Source organism: Falco naumanni, chromosome 11 (assembly GCF_017639655.2).
Source record: "Falco naumanni isolate bFalNau1 chromosome 11, bFalNau1.pat, whole genome shotgun sequence".
Classification (NCBI taxonomy): domain Eukaryota; kingdom Metazoa; phylum Chordata; class Aves; order Falconiformes; family Falconidae; genus Falco; species Falco naumanni.
In genome coordinates this window covers 15,924,827-15,936,310 of record NC_054064.1, presented here as the reverse complement: position 1 = coordinate 15,936,310, position 11,484 = coordinate 15,924,827, and the positions used below count along the sequence as shown (strand labels likewise).

Here is an 11,484-nt window from a genome sequence, read left to right as displayed (position 1 = left end):
AACAAATATCCCATGCCCCTTTTCCTTTGAATTTTGATGCAATCTGGATTCAAACCGAGTATCGGTGTAGTAGCCATTTAGGGAAATTTGGGATTAACGTAGCGATTATGCCTGGGTTTGCCACTGGGGGTCGCCTTTCCTAGGCGCAGAACGCCGGGCGCGGTGCTGTGCGCCGCCGGGCGCTGCTGCTCCGGTGCGCAGCCTGCGGAGCGGGGAAGGAGCAGCTCTGCGGTGCTCCTGGTCCTGCTGCTACAGTGGCAGCTGTGACGGTGACACACGATGGTGTGGTCGCACCCGTGATGCTTTATGGAGTCAGTGATCATGTCAGGAATAAAGCGGAAAGGCAGGAGAGCAGGCTGAGTATCCTCCCCGTGGAGACCTGCACTTGGTGCGAGTGGGTGGTGAGGTATGAAGGCAGCGGGGAGAGAGCCAGCTGTGTTAATCAAGGATGCGCTCTTACAAAACCAAAAAAAAAAAAAAACAACAAACTTTTCCCCTGGAATAACAAGTACTTTTCATAGGAGTAGGTTTTAAGATCTCATGTGTCATTCTACCTCTTTCATTACACTAGCTTTTTAATTGTGTTATGTGATTACTGAACAACTAATTTAACACTTATGTGATCTCATTGGGAAAACATTTTTCTGTTCAGAGGAAGGCGTTTTTTAATTAAACCTCTTGGTGAAATAGTTTTGTGAATATAATGATGTCGGTACTTTGCTATTTAAATATTTCTGGAAGTAATAAAGTAGAGAATTTGAAAATAAAAATAGAAGAAAACACAGCAGCAAGGATAACTGATCTGGATCTGTGAATATTCTTTGAGTTCAGATTAATAACTTCATTGCTAGTCTAAACAAGACACTAAACCCATTAATATTTAATTATGTGTACTGAGAAAGGCACTCAGAGCAGTGCTAGTGAATGTTCTCGAAGTTATTGATTTAATTACAGTGACAAAGGGAAGCTTTAGAGAGTGAAAATATGCTGCCATGCTACTAATATATTCTTGATTGTTCATTAAGAGATATATATTTTTTCAGTTGCTATATTTTAATTTAAATGAGATCTTAACTGTGTGTTTGCAGGAATGAGACAGTGAGTTCATCTCTGAGGAAGAACAGGTAACAAAAATGACTAAGGGATGGAGGAGAGGAATGGAAACATCAACAGAGGAGCCAGGGCAAGTAAGGAGGAGAAACACTGTGAGCTGCTTACAGGAGCAAAGCACTGAAGTATGTCACTAATAGGGCACACGTTTTGACAAGATGAGAAACAGGCGCAATCCCTGCAGTTGGACACATGAGAGAGGACGTGGCTGTAAAAGCCCTGGAAGCAGTGAACACAGCTGTGTCTTTATTTCCAGGTCCTGCCAGATTTTACTGGAAGACATCGCCTCTGAGGCAAAATTTCTTCCTATGAACTTGCCTGATTCAGCTACAGCTAGAGGCTGAGGAACCACCAGGGAAGATGTTCCTTCGGGGTCCTGTGTGGGGATATGGAAAGGGGCTATCTGGGTTGCATGAGAGCCCATGCCAGGAGAAGCAGAAGGATCTCACTAGCAGGAAGATTTCTCATCATAAGGCGGAAGGAAGAGGAGATCAGCAGCACATCTGTCCTGGTCATTGTGCCCTGAGCTGTTGTAGGCGCCCTGCCATGGAGGACACGGGCTGGCAGCGAGGGGAGGGCAGCTGCCTGCCATGGTTTCTCGTAGTGAAGGGAATGGGCACACAGAGCATGTGCCACGGTGAGTAACGCCATGCCTGATGGGGGTGGAAAAACTTCCAGCTGGCCAGTTCCTGCTTCTGTCCTGTCCAGCAGGTTATTCTTTTTTTTTGGTTTTACTGTCTCAAACATGAACACCAGGACTTCTCTCCCTGTCAGTGACAAACATAGACTATAGAAAGCATGGTTATTTGTATGTGGGTAAATACTGCGTAATTAGAAGACGACTCAACTGACTTTTGGGTCTGGCACTGTCAAAAGCCTGCTCATTCCTGTGTATTACGAGGCTCTGAAACTGTGCAGCAATTACTACTAACCTGCAAAATAATCAGCATTACAAAACTGAACCAAGAAGGCAATCTATCACCACTGTTTATTCTCACTTAATGCAGAAACTCTTTGTCCTGAGTTGCCACATGAGTGATCCAAGTTAAGCATATAATCACATTCTTATCATTACATGCCTCTCAGCAGCAGCCTTCTCACAGTGGAAAGCTGAGTCTGCTAGAAATAGATTTAGCTAAGCTGGCTGCTGCTGTATCTATCATACATACATTTACGAAGTTCTGTACAGTTCTTCATTTTAAGTAATGACAGTAATTTTATTGTCTGTAATGCTGTCAGGGCTGACAGAAAGGCAGCAGAACAATATGAGCCTTTATTCACTCACATGAAGAAGAATATGGTTTTAAAGCAGTACTGTAAAATGGAAGTGGCTTATTACAGTATGCAATGTTACATGCCCGTTTGTGTAAGGAGAGAACAGAAGTACCGCGTCAGGGAGCTGAGCACATGTTTTCATCCACTTGAAACAGAGGATACCCTTTTCTGCAACAGATGACAAGGAACAAAGCAGAAAAGGGGAATTTGGAGCATCAGCAGGAGTGTGCTTGCTTACAGCAGCCTGCGTAGAAGATAAGCCAGGGAACTCAGGTGCGTAGGGAAAGCCTTCCCTTTCTCACACCGATGCCCTGGATGGCTGGCTCTGTCTGAAATCAGTACAGTCTGAAGAAGTGGCCACATGTGTGTTGTCGATAGGATCTAGTCTTTCTTCCTAGTGACAATACCTTTATTCAACAACAACTCCTGCCCACCCGGATACTCTGAGAAAGTTAAATCTCTGCATAAAAGATTTGGTTGTGGGCTCAGGCTCAAGGGATAATACTTCCAGAAGTTTGCAATAAAAAGCTCCTTTTCTCAACTGTCTCCATAAACAGCAAAAAACCCCTTTGAAATAGGATCCGTGAGCCCCGTGACTCCGGTTACTCAGCACTGCTGGATGATAACACACCGCAGCTAGGGAACAGAAGCGCTGCAGGCTTCCAGAACTTGTGCGGCAGTGGGTCACTGTTAGGCCATTTAAGGCACTTGTTAGCATTTTTATGGGTTCGTTCATTCGTTCTCTCTTCCTTAAACAACCTTCATATCCAGAACAAACCGAAAATCTTGGAAGTAATGAAGCATGATTTATAACACCCTTCTGTGTAGCTTATGACAATCACCTGCACGGCCTAGCACAGGGGTCCTCAAACTACGGCCCGTGGGCTGGATACAGCCCCGCAGGGTCCTCAGTCCGGCCCCCGGTATTTACAGAACCCCCCCGCCGGGGGTTGGGGGGAAACCAAGCAGCCGCAGGTGACTGCCTGCCACTGCATCCGCGTGCCGGCCCCCTGATTAAAAAGCTTGAGGACCCCTGGTCTAGTTTAATAAAAGCTGTGCTGTAACCTACAGGCTTTCCTTTTCCTATGAGCTTTTCTGTTTTCTGAGCTTTGCACTGAATGAAACTGAGGAAGCAGAACACCACAGGGAAGGGAAGTAATGATGACAAGTTTGGAAAGTTTTTAAATTTCCTCCCACAAGCTCTCCTGTTTCTCATTGCTATTGTAAGATTCCTCCTCCATACAAGGCTTATGCATCAGCAGAAAAAGCATTAAGCATTTATTGCACAATATCAAGTAAACAGGGGTGGGGGTGGGGGGTGTGCAGGGGGGTTTGCCATGGTGGTGCCATTTGTTTTCTTCCCTCTGTATAAAAGGGAATTAATGAACAAAGAAAACCCCCATAAACTACACTTGCACATTCACAACAGTCTTAATCCATACAAAGAAGGTATCTGTGATACAGCAGGGATGAAAGATGTAAAATACAATTCTGTAAAAATTGCTACATTAGGATACTGTATGTTTTTACTTCTCATAAATGCAACGGATATCTTAAGACACGTATAAAGCTTTGAGATATACAGCCAATTGGTGCCTGCTACAAGATGCATTTTCTCCCCCCTTCTCTTTATTTTTATGTTGTTGTGTGCCTATCACCATCATTAGCAGCAGCAGTCACTAGCAGCGTTACTTGCAGCAGTTCTCATCACTGGGCAAGGCCCTGTAATGCCCTGAATGACCGTTAGTACCACAAGTGGTACCGGCACCCCTGTGGGATGTTTAGTATGCTTCCTCTTAGAATGCAGAGCTGCGAACGCAAACACTGCTCATACAAGCAAGAAAGCTGGAAAGCAACTCAGGACTCTTCAAAACCTTCTACCAGTTCATAAACTGTGGCTTCTTATATTCTTATCCTTAGAGACAGCAGGTGCCCTGGTAGTCTATTTTGCAGAGTCCTGGTTAGCCTGCTGGAGCTTGCCTATGCTGCTGTCACAAAATAAATTTCCTAAATGTATTTTTAATTTAGTTCTGAAATGAATATTGTAGTTCATTTAAAAAAAGAAAAGGAAGTTTTGTTTTGCCAGTCACCTTTATTTCACTAGAAAAGTATAAATTACCACCATAAATACAGATATCACCAGTATAAAAATTAGGTTCTCATTTATAAAATAAATATTAAAATAGTCAAATCAACAAGTACCTCCAAATCCCATCACCAAGATGATTTGAATCTATACCATATAAACTATTAATTCACCAACTGTTTAATTAAAATATTAAAAATGCAGTAAATACTGCTACCTACTCAGTGCTTGCATGAAGTGAGTTACTAATGACTCAAAAACTGCAAAGTACATGTTCTAACACTTACTTGGAACCATCACACTACCCTGTCTGTGTAACTCTAGGTGTAATATAGGCAGATGGGTAGCAGCTACCTACTTCAACACTCTTTCTTACAAGTCACCAGTACAGTAGTTTCAGTTTGTTTACCTTTGATTGTCTATATCCGAAGATAAATAGACCTAGTTAATTTTATCCAAGAAGTGCAGACATAATAGTAACATCATTGTCACATCTGAACTAACAGATCATTTCACCAGTTAATAATGTTAAAAGAAAGTCAGATAAATTCAGATTTTGTTTCATAGAAACAGAATTAAGTTCCTTTTAGTTAGGAAAAGGACACAATTTTCAAAAGTAGTGTTTTTTTCCCCTTACAAGTACCATAAATCTTCTGGCTCAGAAAGGGCATACTTTCAGAATGTCTGTACCTGGTCAGGTCAAAGGTCCATCTAGTTCAGAATCCTGTTTCAGACAGGGGAAAGGAATGGGAAGAGTTTCCACCAGGATACTCTTCCAGCCTCCAACCACTAGTGACACAGGGGTTTTCCAGTACCTAGATTTTTCATCTGTGACTGTCTAACAGATTTTTAAAACAACATAAAGTTTGGGCTTCAGAATTCCTGTACCGGAGAGGCTAAAAAGCTCCACCCAACTACCCAATTCATGGGTTTTGCCTTTTTTTTTTTTGGTCTCCTGTTGTTGGCTTTTTTTTTTTTTTTTACACTTTGGAACTACTGTCTGCAATAATTTTTCCTTAAACACCATTAAGCGGTTCCTTTTCTCTTGCAGCTTTTGCTTTCTTGCGTTTACACAGGATCACTGGTAGGACAATGGCAAGAGTGATGACTGCAATTGCTATCACTGCTGTGATGATAAAGACTTCTGCTCCATACTCTGTAGGGGAGGAAAAAATCCAAGATTCAGTTATCAGAAGCCATAATGTCACAGTGTTACAAACTCTTAGAACACATTCCACTGAATTAAAACATGCTTTGCATATTTTACAGTATCACAGAAGAGGAGTGATCACTTCAGTGTGAACTGAATTAATTTTAACATGAACTTTAACTGACTTAAAGTTTTATTTCATGTGGTTCGTGCTATGTTTTAATCTAGTTTAGTTAGTGCACTAAAAAGCACGGTACCACCACAAGAATAAGTCAGGCCATTGCCCCTACCCTGCACTGCTTCTGTAAAACTTAAGTCTAAGTGGAAATTTATTCTAGGTTAGAAGCTACAAAACACCAACAGAAGATATTTCTATTCAAGTTGTAATTTGCTATAATTCAATCATTGTAATAAACAAATATATGCCTCTAGATAAGGAAGTTAATTTGAGAGAGCTGATTTGCCAATTCTAGAAGAGCTTTTCTAGAGTGCATATATTCTTACCTGCTGGAGAAGAAAGAAATAGTACAGCAATGTGATATTATTTAATAAATATTGAATTTATATTGAAAAAAAGTGTTATCCAGATTGTTTGTCTGGAATTAGACTGGCTGATTTCATCGACCACTCACTAATTTATTTGCCAGTAAAGAAGTCGATCTGCCAGCCTCTGACCTTGTAATGCAACAGTAAAGTCTTAGAGTCTTAGTCTTATCACCTACTTTTTGAGACAATAAAGTTCAGCTCAAACTACAAGTCAATGGACACGTAGGTTTCCAGCACACCTATGTTTTAGAGCTAATCCTTCAAGCACTTGTTATGGGACCTGTTACTGGAAGGATCTGAGGGAAGCACTCAGAAAACAAAATAAATGAAGCTGAAGACTAGTGACGAGATCTGAAACTTCAGTTAGCAGTCAACTCAGACAATTTAAAACTAATCAAAACACTTGAGTAAAAACCCTAAAACAAACTCCAGCTAGCTAAAGATGGTGGCCTCTTAATGCGAGTTCCTCCCACGGGTTTCCGTGTTCAGACCGTGTCCTCTCACTTAATACAGCAGCTTAGTCTGTAACTGGCATCACAGTTTGAAAAGATACAAAAATATATTCAGAATTTAAGAGTCTGTTTGTTAGAATGCTAAAGACTATGACAAACTTCACCAGATACCTACCATCTAAGATGTTTCTTCCTATACTGGTACAAAGCACCATGCTTTCCTGACCATTACGGTTTTCTCTGCGGGTGGGAATTACTCCCTGTACGTAGAAGCAATAGTTCTTTGTGCTGTCAACATTTACTTCAAATATATGGCTTTTTGTTGTTGCATCTTTCTGTAAAGGAAAAATATACTTCAAGAAAGTGTTTTCTTCAAAAGCATTAACTCTTCAGGTAGCACAGAAATTGTGTAGCTATAATACAGCCACAGAATATGTAAAAAGTAGACTTAGACTTTACCTTTCCAGAACTTTGATCTTTCCAGTAATACAGTTTGTATTCCAGGTCATGTTGGAAAATATCTCGAATACTTTGAAAGCTTCCATTAGGAAATGTGTATGGTGTAAGCGGATCTTGGATCACAACATTCAGTTTGGAGCCTTTTTGCGTGTAGTTCTGTATCTCTGGTTTTCCCAGAATAGCTAAACAAGCATTTTCAGAATTAAAAACCTGACATTATCTTTTCTATACAACATGCTCTTTTTTTCTTCCTCCAGTCTCTTCCCTACTCAAATCTGTTCTAAGTTTACTGAGCCAAAGTAATACAGCGAAATCCTGGATTATTAACAAATATCTTCATCTTGTACATAATGTTAATAAAATGGTTTACTCACTGTAGTGAGAAACAAGTGGTAACTAAAAGCTTACACACTCTGCTACAACAGAGAAAGCTTTATGACTGAACGTCATATTCTCAGGTATCAGTATGGCTACTGTAAGAACGTATAGGAAAACCCTTTAGGCCCAATCTAAGCCTTGTTTAATCAACGGAAGTAAGTTTATGATAAGATTTAACTGACAATCCTACTTACTCTGACTATAAGGTGTAAATTTTTCAGAGACTGCAAATGGTGGTTCTTCAAAGTTATCCATCTCCGAGGGCATGACAGACAGTATGTGTGCTGTATAGGTCTCTTTTACATTCCTGAGCACATCAGTAACATCACACTCTGTTTCTGTTGTCCATATGCATTTCTTTTTGGTGTCAGATGTCTGCCTGAAAAGAGCAAGAAAGAAGTGGTAACACTTTCCAGCCAGACTTACTATTTAGATATGTTAAAAAACATTTTCCCTCCCTCAAACTGTAAAGACTTCCCCTATCCAGTGGAACAGGCTTGCAGGTGTACTAGGCTGAAAAGGAGAAGAAAAAAAACTTCAAACCCCACTATCCTGTACAGCTATATATTTCACAATTCAAAGCAGAATCAAGCAAATAAAATATGATCCATATTAATTATATAAGTATGTTATTGGATACATACATTAATTAAAAGTTCAGTCTTTTGTATGAATTGCATAGGAACCATAAGTAGTTCTGATTTTGCATTTTTCTGAAGTTGACTTATTTAAAAAAGCGTAAGATGCATTAATCACTTTGAAAGTGTTATTCTTGATGCATCTGAAAACTATAGCCTTAAGAAACACCATTTGTCCTATGAAGCTCTGTTGACGCCAGTATTAATGGTTGACACACTGTTTAATGTGACAATGTCTCCTCATATATGTCACTTTTGTCACTAAGAACCAGACAGTAGCAGCAGTTTTCATTGCAGATTTACAATAAAAAAATATTGACAAGAAACATGACTCATGCACTTCTGATTTTTAAATGATAGAAAGCAAGTTCATTTACTTGAGAAATAATAATGAAACCAGGAAAAGAGAGTTAATTCCCCATTTTACTTCCTAGTTAGAAAGAATGGAAAAACAGATTGGATACTACTGCTTCAATTCTTTTCCCTGTTTTTGCTGGTGAACTAAGGTGGTGGTGGTGGTGGGGGAAATCGACTCCATAAATGTTTGCTTCCTCATCTATGTACATTTAAGCACACTTCATCCATTAGAGCAACTTGTCTAGAGAAATGCCTCTGTATCAGAACTACACTAGATTTTATACTGGATGTTGGGCAAACAGACTTCAATTTTTTCCAAGTACAAATGGCTGGAAAGAAACTCCAGATTCATAAATTTAATAAAATCCACTTTGCTAAGTGTGTAAGTCTAATAATTTAATCACTCCCTTAAAGAATAAGTGAGCACATTAGGCCATTGCACTGGATTTCATCCATTAGTCATGAGAAAGCTGTAATTTCTATGCCACTTTTAGAGACAGAAGAGACTAAATTACCATATTTTCATTAATATGTAGGAGAGTTGATGATAGTTTCCCTGTGGGGCATGATTAATGACGACCTATGAATTAATACGGGAGCTAAGAACAGCACAGATTTATTACTGAACTTCATGGAAGTTTTTGTGCAGTATTGAAAAAGGTATTAGATGCTTCACGGAAGCCGGCTACTTTTTATGTCCACAGTATTTCATAAAACGTAACAGAGGAAGTCTTGACAAAGGCAGACAAACAAAACTAATTTTTAGTATTACCCAGCAAGACATATTATTCATTTACCGTGATTCACCAATTAGAATAAAATGCAGACATATTTACCAAGCACCTCCCAAGACTGAACACGAAACAGTCAGTCCAGACACCTTGAAAGACATAAAAAGGTGAAGTTCTCTCTAATACATGGTATGTCAGATTGAGCGTCAACTTCTTCAGGCTATCCTGGCCCAGATCTCCGGTGCAGCTGCCCTGCATCAAGCCCCAGAACTGAAATATGGATCCAAAGCTCAACTCTCCATTTCGAAGCAGGCAAAACCAGAAGCCTGAATCAAATACTTTTGTAGTCGGGTACAAAGAAGTATTAAGAGCTGGGTTGGCAATTTTCCTAACTCATATTTGGGCTCTTTTCCTGTTACATTCAGTCTCAGAAATAATCAAACCTTCTTCAACTGCCATTAATGGACACACCTTGGTGTCATCTACTTACCCATGTATTTCTACTGTATAGACGTAACCTGATGGTTTTGGTTGCCACTGTAGTATAGTTTTAAAATTGATTGAAGACCAAGTTATATTAACTGCTGTTGGTAGTTCTGGACTGCCTTTAAACACAGGAAAGAGAAGAGCACCGTCAGGGGTGTTATGTGCAATTCCTGGTTCCCTGCAGTCACTGTTTGGTTAAACGAAGCAGTTGCTGTTAATAACTACTTGGAAAAGTTCTTTGTGGGGAAAAGGTTCAGAGTCCTGCCCTCTGGGATCGTGCTTGTCTTACTAAAGGAATGTGTCCTGGCAGAAGTGAGAAATATGAGAAGAAAATTATTTTTCCCTCCTGTAACTCTGAGGTTACGGAGGTAACTCATTCAGAGTTCTGCCTAATGCCTCCTTTTCGATCCAAGACCTCTGAAGAAGCTACAAAATCTTGAAGATCCTCTTGAGAACGGCCAAACACCAAACAGACATGGTGCAGTACAAAACCATACCGGGCTCTACCTGCTGCAGAAGGCATCAGCTCCCAGCTTCCCCATTTATTTACTTTGGGAAGAAAAAGTCTTTAACACCCAGCGGTGCCCACAGGCTCATGCGAGGGGCTGCCCGGGGTGAGCTGGTGACCCCGCGGGCGGAGGCCACAGCGGTTCGGGGAAGCGCCGGGAGGAAGCTGGGGCGGAAAACCCCGCACCACCTCTGCTGCTTCTGGCAACGCAGCGTTTCACTGGGCGATGTTACCATGAATTTCCAGATGCCGCCCTCCCGGCCCCTTCGACGAGCTCCGCACGGGAGGCCGGGGGAAGGGGCCTTGCCGAGCGCTCCGTGCTGCTGCAGGTCACCCCGACGGTCCCCGCTGCCCCCCCCCGCCCCGGCCCGGCCGTGCTGGGGATGGGTCCCCCCGCAGGAGCCACCGGCCCCTGCTGACCCGGGCGCTCCCCTCGCCGGCTGCTGCTGCGGGGCCGGGCCGGGGTCGGGGCCGCCACTGCCGCGCGGGACGGGACGGGACAGCCCCCCTCAACGGCCCCGCGCGAGGCAGCCGCCCCCCCTTTCCCCTCAACGGCCCCGCGCCGGGCCGCTCCCTGTCAGCGGCACCGAGCCCCCCGCCCGCCCCAGCCCGCGGCCCCCGGCCCGTCCCTACCCACCGGCGGCGGCCAGGCGCCACAGCAGGGCGCTCAGCAGCAGGGACTGTCCCACGGCGGCTGGCGGCATCCTCGGGGCAGCGATGCGGCCCGTCCCGGCGAGGCGGAGCGCGGTGAGCTGTCATCGCGGCGGGAGGCGCCGGCTTATATCGCCCTGGTAGGAGGCGGGGGCTGCGGCGCCTCGCCCGCGGAGCGGCCCGGCCGGGGAGGCGGCGGGAGCGGCGGGGCTGGGTGCCGGGGTCATGGGGGCCGGGAGCGGGGTGGCGGAAGCGGTCAGGCACCGCAAGGTTGAGCAAGCGTGGCGGGGGATCTTCGAGGAAACCGGCGTTACCGTGAGGAGAGGGGCACTGAGGGAAAGGGCAGCATGTCCCGCGGGCGGCCTCAGCCCCGGCACCGCGGCCCCGGGCGCAGGCTCCCCTGGGCGTGCTGTGCGAGCAGCGGGACGTGCCTGCAGCCTGTCTCCTCACGACCTCGGTGTCCCCACACACTTGTACCACCCCTCACCTCCCCTCTGTTGGCCACAGGACTGAACACTGGTGGAACTGGGCCGCAGCTGATAGCCAGCTTCACCCCCGGCAGCCCTCTGGCCGGCCGGCAAGGGCGAGGGGCGCGAGCACTGCCCCGGCCCAGCTCGGGGGGCAGCGGGTCTGGCGGCAGCGGAGTTGGGCTGACTC

At 44.0% G+C, this 11,484-nt stretch overlaps 1 protein-coding gene across 1 annotated transcript; it reads right to left on the bottom strand.

Annotated features, from left to right (window-relative positions):
* Nucleotides 1-4,457: 4,457 nt before the first annotated feature.
* F3 (coagulation factor III, tissue factor) lies at nt 4,458-10,920 on the bottom strand. Its single transcript, XM_040611253.1, has 6 exons — nt 10,814-10,920; nt 9,673-9,787; nt 7,651-7,835; nt 7,079-7,260; nt 6,795-6,954; nt 4,458-5,627 (listed from the first exon to the last, which is right to left on the bottom strand). The coding sequence occupies exons 1-6, from the start codon at nt 10,878-10,880 to the stop codon at nt 5,488-5,490; spliced, it is 849 nt and encodes a 282-aa protein (XP_040467187.1). The 5' UTR covers nt 10,881-10,920; the 3' UTR covers nt 4,458-5,487.
* Nucleotides 10,921-11,484: the final 564 nt, after the last annotated feature.

Bases quoted from the DNA above. Each gene is read 5' to 3' on its own strand.
- F3 (XM_040611253.1), bottom strand. From the start codon at position 10,880: ATGCCGCCAGCCGCCGTGGGACAGTCCCTGCTGCTGAGCGCCCTGCTG. The intron at 9,788-10,813 runs GTGGGTAGGGAC...CTGTGTTTAAAG, and splicing joins GTGGCGCCTGGCCGCCGCCG to GCAGTCCAGAACTACCAACA. The intron at 5,628-6,794 runs GTAGGTATCTGG...CCTCCCCTACAG, and splicing joins AGGAAGAAACATCTTAGATG to AGTATGGAGCAGAAGTCTTT.